The 19,924-nt window shown below is 36.4% G+C and overlaps 1 protein-coding gene across 1 annotated transcript in view; it reads right to left on the bottom strand.

Annotated features, from left to right (window-relative positions):
• Positions 1-19,924, bottom strand: part of thsd7ba (thrombospondin, type I, domain containing 7Ba) — a 402,582-nt gene that overhangs the window by 188,319 nt on the left and 194,339 nt on the right. Inside the window, exon 8 of the mRNA XM_056465204.1 lies at positions 10,765-10,962. Coding sequence (XP_056321179.1) covers positions 10,765-10,962 — 198 coding nt within the window. The remainder of the gene's footprint in view (positions 1-10,764; positions 10,963-19,924) is intronic.

Below are 19,924 nucleotides of genomic sequence, written 5' to 3'. Positions count from 1 at the left end.
GCTATTAAGTTACTTCGTTAAAACTGTCTTTGGGTTCTTAAACCTTAAACTGGACTGATTTGTTACCATTAGAATTACTTTTGAAGGATTGCGTGACTTCAAAAATTTGTTTAATTTTACTGAAAGTCAGTTTGGAATCATATGAATAAATCACATTTTAAATGATAATCAAATAGAAAGCCTTTATTTATTATTGCAGTTATATTATTATGTATAATCTTCCAAAATAACAATTGCTTTGCTGAGTTTATGAAACATTTTTAGGATTCAAATCAACACACACTGATTGATTAAAGTCGAACAACAAACCTTTAAACCAGGGGTGTCCAAAGCTCGGTTCTGGAGGGCCGGTGTCCTGCATATTTTAGTTCCAACCCCAATTAAACACACCTGAATCAGCTAATCAAGCTCTTTCTAGGTATACTAGAAACTTCCAGGGAGGTGTGTTGAAGGAAGTTGGAGCTAAACTACGCAGGACACCGACCCTCCAGGACCAAGTTTGGACACCCCTGCTTTAAACACTTACTGATTCACTATTCTTCAGCTTAGTCTCTCATTTATCAAGGTTTGTTAGAGAGGAATGAACCACCAATTACTCTGGCATATGTTTTATGCGGCGGATGCCCTTCCAAATGCAACCCAGCACTGGGAAACATACACTCACAATTACTACAGCCAATTTAGTTTACTATATTCACCTATACTGCATGATTTGGACTATAGGGGAAATCAGAGAACCTGTAGGAAACCCACATGAACACAGGAAGAACATGCAAACTCAACATTTAAACATTTTAATCCAAATATTTAATATGAAGCTAAATAATAATCTGCACCTTTTTCAATTGCTAAATTCGGAATACATTCATTCAATCATTCATTCATTTTCTTTTTGGCTTTGTCCCTTTATTAATCAGGGGTCGCCACAGCGGAATGAACCACCAACTTATCCAGCATATGTTTCAAGCAGCAGATGCCCTTCCAGTTGCAATCCATCACTGAGAAACATCCATAAACACTCCTTCACACACATACACTACGGACAATTTAGCCTTCCAAATTCACCTGTACCACATGTCTTTGAACTCGTGGGGGAAACCGAAGTACCCAGAGGAAACCCACACGAACATGGGGAGAACATTAACGATCGAACCAGCGACCTTCACACTGTGCCACCATGACATCTAAATTCTGAAAAATTTCAGGAAAAAAAGAATAATAATATATATTTTTGTAATGGTTTTTGAAACTAATAAAACCACATCCATCCATGATAGGAATGCACACCACTTCATAGGGTAAGGGAAATTGAAGGACATGAAGCAAACAAAGCAAATTGGTTTATTATTAATTTTAATAATAATAACAATAATAATAATAATAATAATAATAATAATAATAATAAACTAAAAACTAAATATTAAACTATTATCACTGGCAACTTTTAATGAGAGAGCAGAGATATGACGTGCACTATACTATACTATACTATACTATAGTCACAATTACCAGTGATCTAATCCTAAACAAGCAGTTTGCTAAAGAACTACAAATTCGTCGATATATGGACTACAAGATCCAGTCATGCACCACTCACAAGCACCTGTTCCGGATCCCACTGATTGCACACACTCACACCTGGAGGATCATTATGTACTGATTACAAGGACTTTATGCACACATGCACACATCTTTGTTGGGAAACATCAAACATCTTTGCTGAGTCTTGTTTATCTGTTTGTGGTTTCTTTACCTTGTCTTGCAGTGTTTGATCCTCGCTTTGCTTTAGTGTTTATTCCTGTCTGCTGCCTGCCTTCTCACCACTCGCCTGTAATATGACTATGACTCTGGATTCTCTGTATGCACCTGATTACTTCAGTGTTGACCATTGCTTGCCTGACCATTCCTGTTAATAAAACCTGAATTTGGATAATTTTTTTCAATTTATGTGGATCACTCATAGCATACTATAATCATTAAAAAAAATAACACTAAACAAAACAACACTCTTTCGTTGTCTCATAAATGAATCTATGGTAATTCATCAAGACAAAGGTTTCCACACTACAGTATATAGACTGCCACTGAACCTGCTGGCCTAAACCCTAAAAACACACTCTATTAAACAGCAAGTTTTGGTTTGACTATATAAATACATTCAGTTATAATAATGCAAACTGTCTGTCTGACTAATGTATAATAAAATAAATGTGCTCACCACATAAAGATGGAAAGAGACATATTTAATAAACTGCATGCATCAAGATGTTACCTCAGACAAGACTAGCAATAAATTATCCACACCAGAAAGGTAACCTTGCAAGCACATTGCTCTGAACATGTATCAGCAAACAGGTGAAAAGATAAAATATTGCATTAATACAAAGAGCTCAGCTAGAAAAGCAGCTTAAATAAAAATAAAGCTCGCTGAAAATTTCACATGTATTCTGCAATTGATTTACCTCCATCTGTCTACCAGTTGCTGATTTAGTCCTATATGTATCGATTCCGGTGGTGTTGAGTTGGACGCTAGCTATAATTACACCAAGATTCAGCTGTTGATTAGCCAGAGGTCACAACGATTTTGCTCTGCTGTAAATTTAAGTGGAAAAAAGAAGGAAGGTGACCTTGGTCCTTATATTATATCGCCGCTCTCTTGTGGTCTGTGAATTTCTGGCAGTGCTGGAGAACTACAACGCTGAGGTCATAAACCAGCATAAAATTACAACCGCGACTACAAGATTGAACGAATTTGAGTAATGCGCTGCTGACACAAAGTTAAATGGCTGACTTCCTCAATATGCCACTTTAGAGATAGGCCTCGGCTTGAAGCGTACAGACTGACACACGGGCTTCAGATGTGACATCACACCACACCGCCTCATCATGCAAGCCGGAGGTATGGAAATGCTACGAAAAGTGAAAAATAAATAAGAGCATTTCTAATAGGATGCAGTAAAACATTCGCAGACGTCAGAGAAATTGCTTTATTTATGACTTTTTCTTTCACTTCACACCTCGGTGTAATAGAGCTTCTGTCATCAGAGTAAATGAACACGAGGGCTGCACACTGAACCTGAAGTGCTGTGAAAATAATGAACAAATTCAGTTTCTCCGAGGGCTTTGCTAGTCTATTTGAATTCCTTTAAGGAAATGCGGAATTGCTACAGAGTCCGGAGATGGAAACTGCCACTCCTCGTTTGCCTGACGGAGTTGAAGACTTAAGGGAAACTGGCAAGCAGAAACACCTGGAGCTGATAGTGAGAGATCTTCACTGACAAGAACCCTTATTAGACTGGCCACAGCGTGGGTTCCATGCTGGAGAACTAAAGCTCTGGACGCATGCAGAAGTCCACGCGGGGAGGTTATTGTAGCACCAGGAGCTGAAACATTATTTAATTCCAGTGAAACAGGGCGTTCTTTGACTTTGATAGAACACTTCGCAGTGGCCATTATAAAGGCGCTGTCGTCTTTATTCTGCTCCCAGGAGTCATTCCACACTGCTGTGCATCTAAAAGATCGACGTCCTGAACAATTCAAGCCATTCATTCCTCACATACTGGAATGTTGGCTCATGCAATTTTCTGTGTAAGCTTCAAGTAAATTTTATCCTCACAGTAGTGTGGTCAATAGAATATATAGAGCCAGATTTACTAACAGCTTGCACCTGTGGTATTAAAACAATATTGTCTGTAAACACACATGCATGGAAGAATAGTGCTGAAATGATGCCTGACCTTATTGAATATGCTTTTGTAAGATCTCCCGGTCAGATGCTAATTTTATGTGAGGAGAGTATTTACATGAATCATGCAGTCTGATTTACTAATGTTTGTTATTACAGGTATTCGTGTAATTTTGTGTGGTTCTGAAATATAATGAAATATGAAGCTGAGGTGTGGATTTACTTTATATTACAACCAAAAATAGAGACACAAGGCAAATTACATATACAGAACTTCCAACATCATGTCATCCCTTCCTTACATGTACCGTTTACTACATTTACATTTACATTTAGTCATTTAGCAGACGCTTTTATCCAAAGCGACTTACAAATGAGGACAAGGAAGCAATTTACACAACAATAAGAGCAGCAGTGAACAAGTGCTATAGACAAGTTTCAGGTGTGTAAAGTCTAAGAAGCAAAGCATTAGTACATTTTTTTTTTTTTTTTTTTGAGAAAGAGAGAGAGAGAGAGAGTACAGTTAGTGGTATAGCCAGAGAGGCAGTTAAGATTAGGAAGGAAAGTGGAGACTAAATAGTTGCGTTTTTAGTCGTTTCTTGAAGACAGCAAGTGACTCTGCTGTTCTGATGTAGTTAGGGAGTTCATTCCACCAACTGGGCAGGTTGAATGTGAGAGTTCGGGAAAGTGATTTCTTCCCTCTTCGGGATGGAACAACGAGGCGACGTTCATTCACAGAACGCAAGTTTCTGGAGGGCACATACATCTGCAGAAGTGAGAGCAGATACAAAGGAGCAAAGCCAGAGGTCGCTTTGTAAGCAAACATCAGAGCTTTGAATTTGATGCGAGCAGCAACTGGCAGCCAGTGCAAACGGGTGAGTAGCGGAGTGACATGTGCTCTTTTGGGTTCATCAAAGACCACTCGTGCTGCTGCGTTCTGAAGCAGCTGAAGAGGTTTGATAGAATTAGCTGGAAGCCCGGCTAGTAGAGAGTAGCAGTAATCCAGTTTGGAGAGAACAAGAGCTTGAACAATGAGTTGAGCTGTATGTTCAGATAGGAAGGGTCGGACCTTTCTGATGTTATAGAGTGCGAATCTGCAAGATCGAGCAGTTCTAGAAATGTGGTCAGAGAAGTTTAGTTGGTCATCAATCGTTACTCCAAGGCTTTTTACCATTTTGGATGCAGTAATGGTAGCACCATCCATCTGGATTGAGAAGTTATGGAGAAGAGTCGGGTTGGCAGAAACTTCAACCATTTCCGTTTTCGCGAGGTTAAGCTGAAGATGATGATCTTTCATCCAGTGTGAAATGTCTGACAGGCAGGCTGAGATGCGAGCTGGAACCGAGGGATCATCAGGGTGAAAAGAGAGGTATAGTTGGGTATCATCAGCATAGCCGTGGTAGGAAAATCCATGTTTCTGGATGACTGTTCCTAAAGATGCCATGTAGATAGAGAAGAGAAGTGACCCAAGAACAGAGCCCTGAGGTACCCCAGTGTTTAGATGCTGTAGGTTGGACACCTCTCCCCTTCAAGACACCCTGAATGACCTGTCCGAGAGGTAAGAACTGAACCATTGAATAACAGTGCCTGCGACGCCCAGTGACTCAAGCGTAGATAGCAGGATCTGGTGGTTTACAGTGTCAAAAGCAGCTGATAAATCCAGCAAGATGAGGACAGATGATTTAGAGTCTGCTTTAGCCAAAAAAGCAACAATTGCTGCAGTTTACTAACAATGTGACTGCCTAAAATACTGGCCTCACATACTGTATGAAATACTGTACATAATTTTTGACCACTTCCGTGGATATGTGTAAAGTCGGTTTATTTTAAAGCAGAGTGTAGACATTTAACTTTTTTTAAAAAGCAAGAAAAAAGGGTGGCACAGTGGGTAGCGCTGTCGCAAAAAGGTCGCTGGTTCGAGCATCGGCTGGGTCAGTTGGCATTTCTGTGTGGAGTTTGCATGTTTGGCGGTTCATGCCACTGTGGCGACACCTTATAAATAAAGGGACTAAGCCGACAAGATTGAATGAATGAATGCAACATCACTGTTGTGAAAACATTGCCTTAGTTGTTTCAAACAGTGTGTGATATATTCTGTTGTGCCTGAACTGCTAAAAACACAAACCAGGATTTTTGCTGCATGGAGAATAACGAAGTAACCACATCCACAAATTGTTGTACCACATCTGCCTTTTGCCAAAAAATCAGTACTGTCATGCTTAATGATTTAATTAGATTTAATGTTTAGCCTTTTTAAATAATATGTTTTACTTGTTAAAATTACAAAGATAAATGTACATCTTGTAACCTTTTTCAATCCTTGTAAACTTTTTCATACAATCTTATATGTTACTAATCTCATATTGTACTTACAGCAAAAAAATAAATACAAAAATGTGCAAGCTGAGTGCATGGGTGCTGCCCAAGTCTTTCATCTTTGCATGTAAAATATTTTCGTTGAGGTTTTGTGGTCACTTATATGAATCTTGTCAATTTTGTGAACATGCCTAATCTCTGACCAATGAATGAATGAATGAATGAATGAATGAATGAATCAATGAATCAATCAATCAATCAATCAATCAATCAATCAATCAATCAATCAATCAATCAATAGGTCAAAATAATATTAAACTATACTTTAGTTCGATATGTGTACCATAACTGCTTTTATTAAATAATTGACAAATATTTTGGAGTAGACTAAGTGTGACATCACTCGGATTTATAGAGAATGGTCTAAAATAGAAACTGGCATTTGATGTGTATCAGTAGCTGAGACTGAGTGATGCTATAATGTCAAAATTGACCAAAATCTCTTAAGTTTTCACTTAACAAGTCAGTTCTGAAAACAAAAAGAGGTCCAACCTGGTTCTAGCAAGATGTACCAAAAGATGTGTGGTATCCACAGGTTTGATTGTCTTTGTGGATTAAAAAAAATAAATAAATATTGCCTATAGTGCAAGATGTCAGATTAGTTTATTATTAAGTCTACTTAAAAATGGTAAATAACATTTTACTTTATTTTGAATTTTTTTAATATATGCTTGGTGCCAAAATAAAAGTCACAGTGTTGTCAGAATAAACATTTTGCTTTCAACACTTATCGGAAAAAAATAAAAAGTTATTAAAGGGCACCTAGATTACCCCTTTTTTCAGATTTAATATGAGTCTTTTGTGTCTCCAGAATGTGTCTGTAAAGTTTCAGCTCAAAACAACCATCAGAATTTTTGTTATACATTTTATAGGATTCTATTTTATACATTTTTGCACCGGGTAGCGGTTTTGCTGTACTGTGCCTTTAAGGCAAGTCCTCCCCGCCTTGCGTGCCAAGCAACTCTCAAAAATCACCCACGGCTGCCAAGGCAAGGGCTATGCGATTGCGAGATGGCTGTGCCAGAGCTTATGCATGCTCTTGACGCAGAAGTATAAATCAGTCCTAAGGGTAAAATTGGCATTGAGCCTAAATGTATCAGCATCACCAAAACCAGTCACTAGCATCACATGAATAACACCAACTTGTGTCGAGAACTTGTCAATCAGATGGCTTCTTTCCATCTAAGCAAGCCACTCTTGGCCAAAATGACCTGGAATATGGACCAGACATAATGGAGATCATCAGAAGTCCAGTGGTGTGGATGTGTATACTCCAGAGATGTGCTAAGACACTCAAGGCTGTAGCTGGATTTCAATCAGGCTGTGAACTGTATGACAGGTGTCTCTTAAGAGCTGCCGGCCCATAAAAAGAGTTCAGTCCTGCCCTTGAATACAGAATAGAAGGATATAGATCACTATGCAATGAACTTTAACTGGCCAGTAAACTGGAGCGCTCTGAACACCACAGTGGAGGAAAATGCCCCATCTCATGGTCAGAGCGGAACAGACCCTCACATTCATGCATTAATATGTTCATTCCAGGGAAATAAAGCAGGATTGGAGGAAAATGCCGTGTCCTCCAGAGCCCAGTTAACTCCAGCAAAAGGAAGTCAAGAAAACAGGACTGAAAACAACACGTCTCTTCCACCAAAGACATTCTTTATTACACTGCCATTCTCTTTCTTAGGTTTGGGCTGAAAGGTTAAACAACAGAGCACCCGAGCCTCTTCATGCATAATTTCGCCAGACTTCTCGTCAACCTAATTATCAAAATCAAGAGAGTCATTTTGATGCTGTTAGCTATGATTACTAGCTTCTTCGCTAGGCAAATTTGTTTTACCTATAAATACTGGGTAATTAAATTCCACACAGCAACAGTGTATTCAAATGAGAGAGCTGCTCTTCTGAAAATGAGGTCAAACTAAATTTGTACAATAACACAGAGGCCCTTTATAGTCATCAAGTCTGAAATAATGAATTCACAAATGAAAAAATAACAAGATGCTCTTTCTCCCTGCCAAAACACCTGACTGTGTCAAATTACACCAATTAGCCAATCAATTAATGTGCAGGGAAGATCAACCTGAGTATTTGACACTGGAGTTGACTTAAGATCATGCGTCTGATGTGTTTTTAACTAGAATTAAGTATTAGAAGAAATCTCCTCTTCTAATTATGTCCCATTCCCACTCTTAGCCCTGTGTGTCAATTCTCTTCAGGAACATGAATTAGTTCATTTAACTGGATTCCTCCCTGCCTTCTTAATATGCCCAGCTATAATTTATAACGCAATAATAAAACATCCAAAAAGGCTGTGATTAGTCCCACAAGTTGTGAAGATGAGCTATTAAGGTCTCACTGCGGCTTTATCAAGTTCACTAAGCCAGAATCCTCATCTTCATGGCATCTCTCATAAATTACACATCTAGGTTAAAACAGGTCACACTATCCGATCTCCAGTGCTGTCGAGAGAAATGCTTTCAGACAGCTCTTTAGCCAAGTATCAGCTAATGTAATGCGCTAATGAAAGAGTATGACACTGACATGGTATGGGCTAATGTTTCAGGTTTCTGCTCTTAAAGGCCTGAAATCTTAATAATAGAATGCTTAGATATCCAAATTATTATGGAATACATTGACATTGTACTTTTCAGCTAAAGAACTCTGTATTAATAACTTATATAAAGGCAATGTGATTGTTAGAATCCCTTAGATGTGACATTTTATTAGCTCTATTGGCAAAAAAATACACCATTACTGTTGATTATGCTTCATGCTACTTGTCTATTTGCCCTGCAGATATAAATGATAATTTAAAGTGGACCTTAAAGCGTGAAGTCCTGGATCGTCTATAAATCGTTGCATCCTTAATCTGAATGTAAATCCCCTTGAGAGGCAGTGCTGGACCAATGCAATAGTGATACAAAGCACAACGAAAGGTCTTTATCTAAAATGGTTGCTCATTTTCAAAAAATTGCATATATATATATATATATATATATATATATATATATATATATATATATATATATATATATATATATATATATATATATATATATGTATTAGTGATGAGTGAATGGCGGTTATATCCACAGGCGCTGCGGATAATCCGCGAGTCGGGCAGGTCGGGTAATAAAAAAATACACTATTTTTTGTATTTTTCTTTGTATTTTTTAAACACATTCTGTAGAAAAATTCTCCAAATACGTTATATGTACAAATACATGTATATGTATAAATACAATATGTTTTTAAATGTTCAAGACACCCTGGAACACTTTTTAAAACATTTTTTAACATATTTGTGTGTGTTGAGCATCATCAGTTAAGACAGCGTTAGCACCTGTCAGCTTTAATTATGGGGAAAACTGCATAATTGAGAGCTTTTGTTAACTAATTTCATCTTCTGGGTTAAAAATAATTTTTAAGGCGAGATCAAAATCAGACACAGCACAAATGCTAGTGGAGTAATGATGCATCGGTTTCTCATTTTTATTCATAGCAGAGTTTTTTTATCCTATGAGAAGACCCTGCGTCTTAGATAGTCATGAGAGCATGTGCTTTCCGAAGGCAAGGCAGACCTGCTAAGCTGTGAAACCCTATGACTGGGTGAGACCGTGTCTGCACAGCACGGGTCGTATGGGTCTGTTGCATGTTTTCCCCCACAATTCTGTCAAGGCCGATACAGCAAAGCTTTTGTCGAGAGAGCTGTACGAGAATTGGAGAATGGCGGACTTTGTCTTTTATCAATGGAGTTTGTTACCATTCAGACACATCGCCTATCTGTGCTGCTATGTCCGTCATTTGTTTAAAATCCTCCAGATTACCAGCAGGGTTAATGGTAATATAGACAGGGCAATACTAATGGAATAGATAGGGCAAGAGACCTGCTGCAGTGCTATCCACTGTGTCTGCATTCAGACCCGGGGATTGAGGAGGAGAGAAGTCCTCCTCATTTATAGTGTTTATATAAACATGATTATCTTTATAATGATAGAAAAAATTGTGGATATGTGTATTTGAAATTACGAATAACAAATGTAGCAGGACATCTAATAACTTACTGTTTATTTCTTTGCATTTTAACTTTAAAATCATGCGTCTCCTCGTGGTTTGTGTCTCACTGACAACAGTTGTTCGCTCTCCTCTTTTTCCCCTGCTCTGCCATCCACACCCACTCCTCCCTCTGCTCGCAGCGCTCCACGCCCATCTCGGAGCATTCTTTGAAAAAATTCTGAGGTAGACTTGAACAGAAAGAGGGGGCTTTCATTGGCCATTTAATGCATCTTTCATCAGGCAAACGGGCCCTAATTTGCACACATTTTTTTTTTATACGTGCTTTGTGGAGGTCCATTTGTTAAAGCGGAAATGGAGGCAAAACAGATCAAAGAGACTTAAAAAAGAGAATTAAAAACAAAACAAAAAAAGGAAAGAAAAGTGCCATGGTATTACTACCATGTGATACTGATGACTTATGAATGATGAAGCCCAAATTTAGCATTAACATCGTGGTGGTAAATTCAATTTGACAAATTCAATTGACAAAATAACTGTCATTTACTGTATTTTTAATGAAGTAAATGCAGTCTCAGTAAGCATTAGCAGCCTCAAAAAACTTTTGAACATCAGCGCATCCACAAACACACCCCCCACATTTCAAAATCCCTCAGTATAAAAACAAAAACATTGTATCTGTATACCTTGTGAGTTGATGCAAGCCACAGTTTGTGTGCTGGTTCCATTCCCGCAGGTGCCATTGCTGGGCACACAAGCACTCTCCATCTGCACCTGCCACCGGAAGCACAGTGGATCCTCACAGGGCATTGACTCCAGGAGATGAGCACAGTTCTCCGTTCCAGATCCTTCCTCCAGCACATCCCTCCTCCTCTGCTTGAAGCCTGCGAAACCGAGCCACAGACAGGTGGATTAGAGCCATTGTGAGGGGGAAATCAGTGCCAGTTTCTGACCAGTGAGTTCTGTACAGAAACTCTAGCGGTGGCTAAATATGCCTGTAATAGAAACTCATTTAAAAAGGCTTTCTGTCACAGCTTTTGTTAGCAGAATAAATTCCTCCTCCCGCTCGGCTGTAATTTGCCTGAATACACTCTTTTCATTCACTCATTTATAAAGCTATGAGCTATGACTGCAAACTGAGATGCCAGTCATGACTGAAATAACGCTGGGAAATGAAAATATTACACCTAAAAGTGCAGATTAAACATTGAAGAAAAAACATAGCATTGTGCTGCTGAATGTTTTTATTGAAGGCAAGACACTACAGGTGAATAGGCCTCTGTGTAATGCCACACTAGAAGAGGGCGCTCTTGTTCGAATACTGACTAGCAGCGTCCTTCTACGGACCATAACAATCATATTTAGCCATTCCAAACACACCACGCAAAGTTTTAAAGATAGGACTGTTTCATTACAGCGCCTGGACCTCATTGATCTCTATAGGTTTATTATATCATATCAAAGACTATTGAATACACAAGACATGTCGCTCGTGCTGTTTTGAATTGGAAAAAGTGTAATATGGCAAAAGAAACCCCTCCTAGTTCAAAAGCCAATCATCAATCGTTATAGACTTACGTTTCTTTAGTAGAGGGCCATGTACCACACGTGTGCTCTTTACGACAGCTTCTGTAATCGTTATTTGTCCTATTGGGTCAGCAAGCGAACTGGAATCTCAGCAAATACTTGCTTCACAGACATGAGAAATATATCCAATAAAGCTTCAAATCTCTACTTTTAAATGAGCCCACTACACTTGAAAACAAATGGTTTTTGGAAAATTTTTTGGTTTTGGAATCTGTATTAAACAAATGCAAGGAACAGTCCATCATGTCATATGACAGCAACTACTCTAACGCCCACAAATTTGTAAACAGTCTCTGTCATTTTGGGAGATGAGCCATCAAGACCAAGTTGTGAACTACTTTAGAAGATCAGCGCTATCAGACGAGGCATTATTCACAAGATGATCATCTATAAAATGGCCATAAATGAGGTTGGTGTGTTCTATTTTTTCCTTCGAATATGCATGCGCATTAGCTTGGGCACCCTTTCCTTAGAAATTAAACTTTTGAGACAGTTGTTTTTCATTTGATTGATTTTTCCAAATATGTAATGTAACTGAATGCTTAGCAAACAGTTTTGGAGAATTTAATGTTTTCCCCATTGAAACAGAATGCCCCAGCATAATGCTGAAAGGCATTTCAAAGATGGCTGCCGAGTGAAAGTACTTGCCTTAAAGGAACTTTGATACACTGATTTGGAATAATCTGTAAGCTCTCACACCTAAAATAAAGAAGATAATCATATACAGTATGGAAATGTTTTCTTGTGGCAGCTCGTTGATAATCTGTGATTTACGGATAAGTAACTTTGTTTATTTTTTTGATCCGCTTCCTCTGGATCCATCCTCAAATTCTCTAACTCCACTTTAGAGATGGAAAGCAAATATTATGGATATTTTCAGTTTTTTAAAAACACAAAAAGCATTTTTTAAAATATATTTATATATTTACACATAAGTCAAATTTATTCTGAAAGAACAACTAAAATTTGATTTAAACAAAATTATACATATTCTAACTGTAATAATATAGTTATTCTGGTTTGCATTGGTTTACATTGTACACTACTGAGTGTTTCCTAAAAAATGGCAAGGGATGATGTAGATTCCCATCCTCTGTTGCCAATTTCACTGCCTTACAGAGTGTTTTTTGCTGCCTTTATTATTCATTTGTTGTCCTTGTGTATGACCATTTGCTGTTTGCTTTTCACTTTTTGACCGTCTGCCTGGTTGTGACGACTGTGATACAGGCTTGTGATTTGGGTTTGCTGAAAGGTTTAATAAAACATCTGCAAATGAACTCAGAATTGGCTGTCACCACATCTCCATTACAATGTGATGGTAGGATGGAATAAAAATGAATTAATATAGTATATATAATAATCCTTTATTTATTAATAATTTACTACATTAAAAAAACATTTTGAACTTTATTTTTATTTATTTACTTATTTATGTATTAGTGTTACTATAATAATAATAATAATAATAATAATAATAATAATAATTATTATTATTATTATTATTATTATTATTGTTGTTGTTGTTGTTATTATTATTTATTATTATTATTATTATTAATATTGTTATTATTATTGTTATTATTCATTTATTATTACTACTACTATTATTATTATTATTATTATTATTATTATTGTTGTTAATATTATTATTATTATTATTATTATTATTTTATTTAATTATTATTTTTTTTATTCATTATTATTATTATTATTGTTATTATTATTATTATTGTTGCTATTCTTATTAATATTATTGTTGTATTTTATTAATTATTATTATTATTATTATTATTATTATTATTATTATTATTATTATTATTATTATTATTATTATTATTATTATTGCTATTATTGCTATTATTGCTATTATCACTATTATTATTATTATTATTAGTCAAAATGTTTAAATGAGATGGACTTAAACATGCTCCACTTTACTTTACATATACTTTTTTGATCCTGCCTTTAAAATTGTATGGCAGTTCAAATCTACAGATACAAACTGTTGTGATTGCCAGTGGTTTTGTCTCCACTGGCAATTACTTTCTGTTGTTTGTTGCAATTGCCAGCGGGGTTTTCTCTATAGGAAATTACTGCTGAACGAACTACAACTCCCAGAACTCCCTGTGCTCATCAGCTCCTACAGCAGCTGACAATTATTCGGACACTCACACAGAGACGCTGCTCATCTACACTGATTACAAGGACTATAAATACACCTCACCTTCATTCACACATTGTCGAGTCTTGTTTCTATCACGGACATTACGAAGCGGTTCACCTGGTTTGGTTTCCTGTGTTTTTGATCCTTGCCTTGTTTCTCATCTTGACCCATTGCCGCCTAGTCTGACCTCTCGCCTGCATATTGACCATGATTATCGGATTATCCTGTATGATATTGTTTTGCTCCTGTTTATGACCCTTGCCTGTACAACCTCGATTAATAAACTGTATGTGGATCCGCAAGTTTGCTCTCAGCGTCTGCTTCATTACACAAACTGTCAAAGCTTGATGTTTTATTTTCACTAAACTGAAAAAAAATCCCAAGAGCCCAAAATCTTGAATTTACCAGGTGTATGAAAACTGGCATTTATCAAGTTTATTAAGAAAAAAACCCTATTAGGCCAGCTTTAATTAATATTTCATAAATTGGCAAACATTCTCAAACCCAGCTCCAGACAACATCAATATGCATTACAGTACAGTGCGCAAGGAAGCAAAAGAAGAATCAGGCATCACTCCAAGCATAATTTATCAAACAAGACGATCTGATGGCTAATACGAGGGTGGGACGCTAGCAGTCTGGATATCATCTGATCCTGTTTACGGTCTATGATGAGGAGATACAAAAGTTGACTATGTACATGCCAGTGCTGAGATTTGGTTCATCTCACACTCCTGCAGGGGGGCTTGAGTCTGCAGTCCTGGAAAAATCACAGTGTCAGCCAAGCCTTTGAAATAATCAAAACACCCTACAGCTCTGAACATTGCTTTGACATCAAAATGACAAACTCTACAAGACACGAGTGTATTGTGGGACAAGAGATCAGAATATGTAATGTACTGTATATACATGTATTTTAATCCTTAAGGGGGTTTGTTTAACTTAATACACAACATAATTGAGTAGGCATAAACAATATGCTGTATGAACGAACAGACGTGTGCTATATCATTTTGTAAATTACATGTAGAAACCATTTGTTAGGTTTTGGAATTTAAAATGTGACTAATAAATAAAGCTAGTATGTATGTACATATACACAACAAGAAGCTTTGTGCAAAAACATGCTCAATTTTGTGTCCTTTTATTATTATTATTATTTCTGAGATATTTGTTTCCAAAGACAACAAGCCAATAATAAAACTGTGAAAGTGTGTAGCTCAGTGTCCTTTTTAGATATAGATCCTTTTTTTAAATTGCTGATAGAATATTCTCATATGTACCTGTTGCACAATATTGTGCATTAGAGAGGTACAATTTATCCATAGATTATGCAAATTAATGTCAAGCATAAAATGTGATCCTGCTGCCGCCTTCCTTGCTACAGTACATGGGAATTGGCTATATTTTGTGAGGGTTTTAATGTAGCAATGATTTTTTTTTTGTATAGTATAATTACCATGCCAGTCATTACATAAATCTTTTGTACATACAGTTGAAGTCAGAATTATTAGCCCCCCTGAATTATTAGCCCCCCTGTTTATTTTTTTCTCCAAATTTCTGCTTAATAGAGAGAAGACTTTTTTTTCAACACATTTCCAAACATAATAGTTTTAATAACTCATCTCTAGAAACTGATTTATTTTATCTTTAACATGATGACAGTAAATAATATTTGACTAGATATTTTTCAAGACATTTCTATACAGCTTAAAGTGACATTTAAAGGCTTATCTAAGGTTAACTAGGCAGGTTAGGGTAATTAGACAAGTTATTGTATAACGATGGTTTGTTCTGTAGACTATCGAAAAAATATATTGCGTAAAGGGGCTAAAAATTTTGGTCTTAAAGTGTTTTTTAAAAAATTAAAAACTGCTGTTATTCTAGCCGAAATAAAACAAATAAGACTTTCTCCAGAAGAAAAAATATTATCAGACACACTGTGAAAATTTCCTTGATCTATTAAACATCATTTAGGAAATATTTAAAAAAGAAAAAAGTTAGAAGGGGGGCTAATAATTCTGACTTCAACTGTATTTGTTGTACAGTGCAGAAACCTTTTACTGTCATGTGGGAAATACTGTAAAAAATGGCAGTGATTTCAAAGAGAAAAAAACTGTAACCTAGTTAAGTAATTATTAGTTAGTTAATAATTTCCTAAATATATACTATACAGTGAACAGCCACAAATTGACTTGCCCAGAACTCCCTCCTTGACATTTTACTTTTCTTTTTTAAAATCTACAGATACAAACAAAGAGATTCGATAAACAAGTTTCAATAAAAGAAGAACTTCATTTGATGATTTCTTTCCACTAAATAGAAAAAAGTCCAAAATCCAAGAACCAATCTCAAATTTTTCAGGTGCATAAAATTGAGTTTATTTGCCTACAGTGTCTTGCCTTAAGTTTATCAAGAAAAACAAACAGAAATTAGGTCAACATTAATATTTTTTTTTATAAATTGGCATATATTATCAAAGCCTCCTCTTAGTGATATCAAAACGCATCACAGTATTGTGATTATGGTAGCAAAAAAGCTTTTAACAGTAAAATTCTAACAAGTCCAGATGCCAGTATTTTACTGTAAATTTACATACAAATAAAGATAGAGAGAGATGCTAATGCTACAAATATACAAATTTAAATTCCCTGTTTAATTAAAAACATCCATTGTGTCTAATAAGTATTAAACTTACCTAAATAAAGTTGTCCTAACTTTAGCATATTAAAATCATTTATAGGATGTTGCCATGCTTTTTTTGCAAACAGTAAACCATTCCTCAACCACATTCATGGAGGACCACCAACTTTGCAGATTTTTTAAGGCTGCGTCCGAAACTGCGTACTACTTAGTAGGAACTGCATATGAATTTAAAAGTACTACTCGGCCATTAGAAAAGTAAGTTCTATACAGTATGAATGGAGCAGTATGAATGGAACTCGGACGTACTACATGCGCCATTTTGTCATGATCACGTGACTTTCTCGCGTGAGTTGCGTCACTTCACTCCCATACATGAATTCTCTCATGGGGCATCATGAGATATCGCAGCGTGCATCGGATGCACACTTCAGAATCTTGCCAGAAGTAGTAAGTCATCCGGGTTCTTCTCGCATACTGTTTTTAGCATACTATATAGTATGCAAGAATGCGATTTCAGAAGCAGCCCATGTCACCTTAACCATACACACCTGATTCAGATCATCAGCTCATAAGCAGAGACTGAAAGAACTGTAATGAAAGATGAAGGAGACATCCAAAACATGCAGTGCTGGTGGTCCTCCAGGAACATGGTTGAGAAACACTGCAGTAAATGACGCTGTCCATCTTCTAAATACTATTTACCTTGGTTTATTAGAAAGTATATTGAAGTTGGCACCAACAACCTTGCCATTAATTCCCCCCTTTCTGCTCCCCGCACTTGCTTATCTATCTATAATCTCTACCTTCCCCCACCTCTCCCAATTAAATAAAGTAAAAAAGGTCAATATAATATCCCAAAATTCCAATGTATTTAAAATTGTTAGTATATTAAAATTCTTCTCAATTAATAAAAGTTTTTTGTACATATAACATATGACATTCACTTGAACCCATGCGCTAAAATGTACACTTTGTTTCTTTGAAGACAAACATGACAGGCCGAGGGTGTAACAAACAACTTCCTGCACCTCTGTGCCCCAAAAGCAGCATTCTTCTTTTGAAGATGACAACAGCTCAATCCCAGGACACTGAAAGAACAAATTACAACTACACATCACTGTGAAACTGCACCTGCACCTGCAGTACAGTGGTGCACATATTCCCATAGAGAACATGCATGCAGACACCATTCACACACCAGCGGCACCAAAAGCAACGCCTGGATGGCCGATGCCCTCCTCCAAACTGTGAAAAACAATTTGGTGGACACACAGCCCTGCGGATATTAATAATTGAAAGGTTCACGGGAGCTATCGGATTTATTCATGGAAAAGACTGGTGGGCTGCAGGCGGCGTTTCACTTCCAATACTTCAGAACCTTATCAGTCCCACTTCAATGCTCCCTACTCACATTAATGCGGGATGGAATTTGCCACTTACAATCATTACCAGCCCGTGTTCAATTCATTCCGCATACGCTTACACTCACCCCCAAATCACACAAAGACGATAAAAAAAAAAAACAAGACTATGGGCATTTTCAGATTTGTGCTGCACCAGAAACGTTAATAAAACAACAAAAACATACAAATCCACGAGGCTCCTCTGATGAAATCTGTGTTTATATGTGTAATACAGAAGTTGATTTTGCTATTTATGAAAGCTTTAGGCTCTAGAGTTCAAAAATCAAACCCTTTCTGAAACAGCAGTGAGCTGAAGTGTTTGAGAAGAGTAAATAGGATTTTGTCTAATGAGGTGCATTCTAAATAACAAATAAAACAAATCAGACAATCCCACTGGGAGGACACAAATCACTAAATCTCCAGTACAGAAATCCAATTTTAAAATGGAAAGCATATCTTCTTGAGAGAAAGATGTAATTAATTAATACATTTACAGTATACAGTAAATTAAATAATTAAATGAATTAATAAAAATACAATATATCTTATAAAACAATGAATGAATAAATAAATAAATAATTAAATAAATAAATGAATAAATGAATGAATGAATGAATGAATAAATGAATGAATGAATAAATGAATTAATAAATAAATAAATAAATAAATAAATAAATAAATAAATAAATAAATAAATCTTAACATTTCAGGATTCCCAAAAAAATTACCAGTGTCAAAAAATTGAGCTCAAAATAATAAAATTAAAAAAAATAAAATAAAAGAGACAACACAGTGGCTCAGTGGTTAGCACTGTTGCTTCACAGCAAAAAGGTCACTGGTTCGAGCCCCGGCTGGGCCAGTTGGCATTTCTGTCTGGAGTTTGCATGTTCTCCCCGTGTTTAAATGGGTTTCCTCTGGGTGCTCCGTTCTCCCCCACAGTCCATAGACATGCGCTATAGGTGAATTGAATGAACTAAATTGGCCATAGTGTTTGTGTATGTGTGTGAATGAGTGTGTATGGGTGTTTCCCAATACTGGGTTGCGGCTTGAATGGCATCTGCTGCGTAAAACATATGCTGGAATAGTTGGTGGTTCATTCCGCTGTGGCGACATCTGAAATAGAGACTAAGCCGAATGGAAATAAATGAATAAAATGAAAAAAATAAAAAATAATAAAAAAATATATATGTATATAATTTGTTAAGTTGTTATTGTCTTTGTACAGTAACTTGGTTTCGTTTATGACTTCTAATGCTTTAACAAATACTTTTTAAAATAATCCCTTTGGAGAAAAAAACCCAAGTAAAACAACAACAACAACAACAACAACAAAAAACTGTTCCATTTCATTGATCAAATGACTTTAGCTCTTTCAAAGATCCTTGCATGCTACAAAAGCAAAAGCAAAACTCTGAACAAAGACAAAAATATTAAACAACTGGATACAAATAACTAAATATTTCCATGTTTTCCTCAAGCGGCAACCTCCTGCTCTCCCTCGTGAAGCAAATATGGAAGTAACTGAAGCTGCAATTCATCAAAATTCCGCTAGTCCTGGCTCCATATAGAGCAAATTTCTATGAACCCCACTGTTAAAATGGCCAACTTTACAGCAGAAATAATGGTGTTTACAGCCAACGATTTTGGTTTATATAGCTAATATTACCCCTCATGACAACTGTGAGGGGGGTGAATTTTTTAGAACTCATCCGTTTCCTTTATATTAGGTTATATTAAGTCTGCATATTTAAGGGCGTGGCCCTTATTACTCGAAAATGTACGAATTAGATCGTACAAATTCATACGAATTAACCACTAAATAAAAAAGTTATGAATTGCCGTGAGATTGTGTTGATTGGAACCCACGTGGACCCAAAATTCTAACAGTATTCAGTCAAGTTTGGTGAAGGACAAATCATGGTTTGGGGTTACATACAGTATGGGGGTGTGCGAGAAATCTGCAGAGTGGATGGCAACATCAAAAGCCATAGGTATGAAGACATTTGTGCTGCCCATTACCCAAACCACAGGAAAGGGCAAATTCTT

The sequence above is a fragment of the Danio aesculapii genome, chromosome 9, assembly GCF_903798145.1.
Source record: "Danio aesculapii chromosome 9, fDanAes4.1, whole genome shotgun sequence".
NCBI classification, from domain to species: domain Eukaryota; kingdom Metazoa; phylum Chordata; class Actinopteri; order Cypriniformes; family Danionidae; genus Danio; species Danio aesculapii.
The sequence above is the reverse complement of the archived record's forward strand: the minus strand, read 5'-3'. Positions and strand labels throughout refer to the sequence as shown.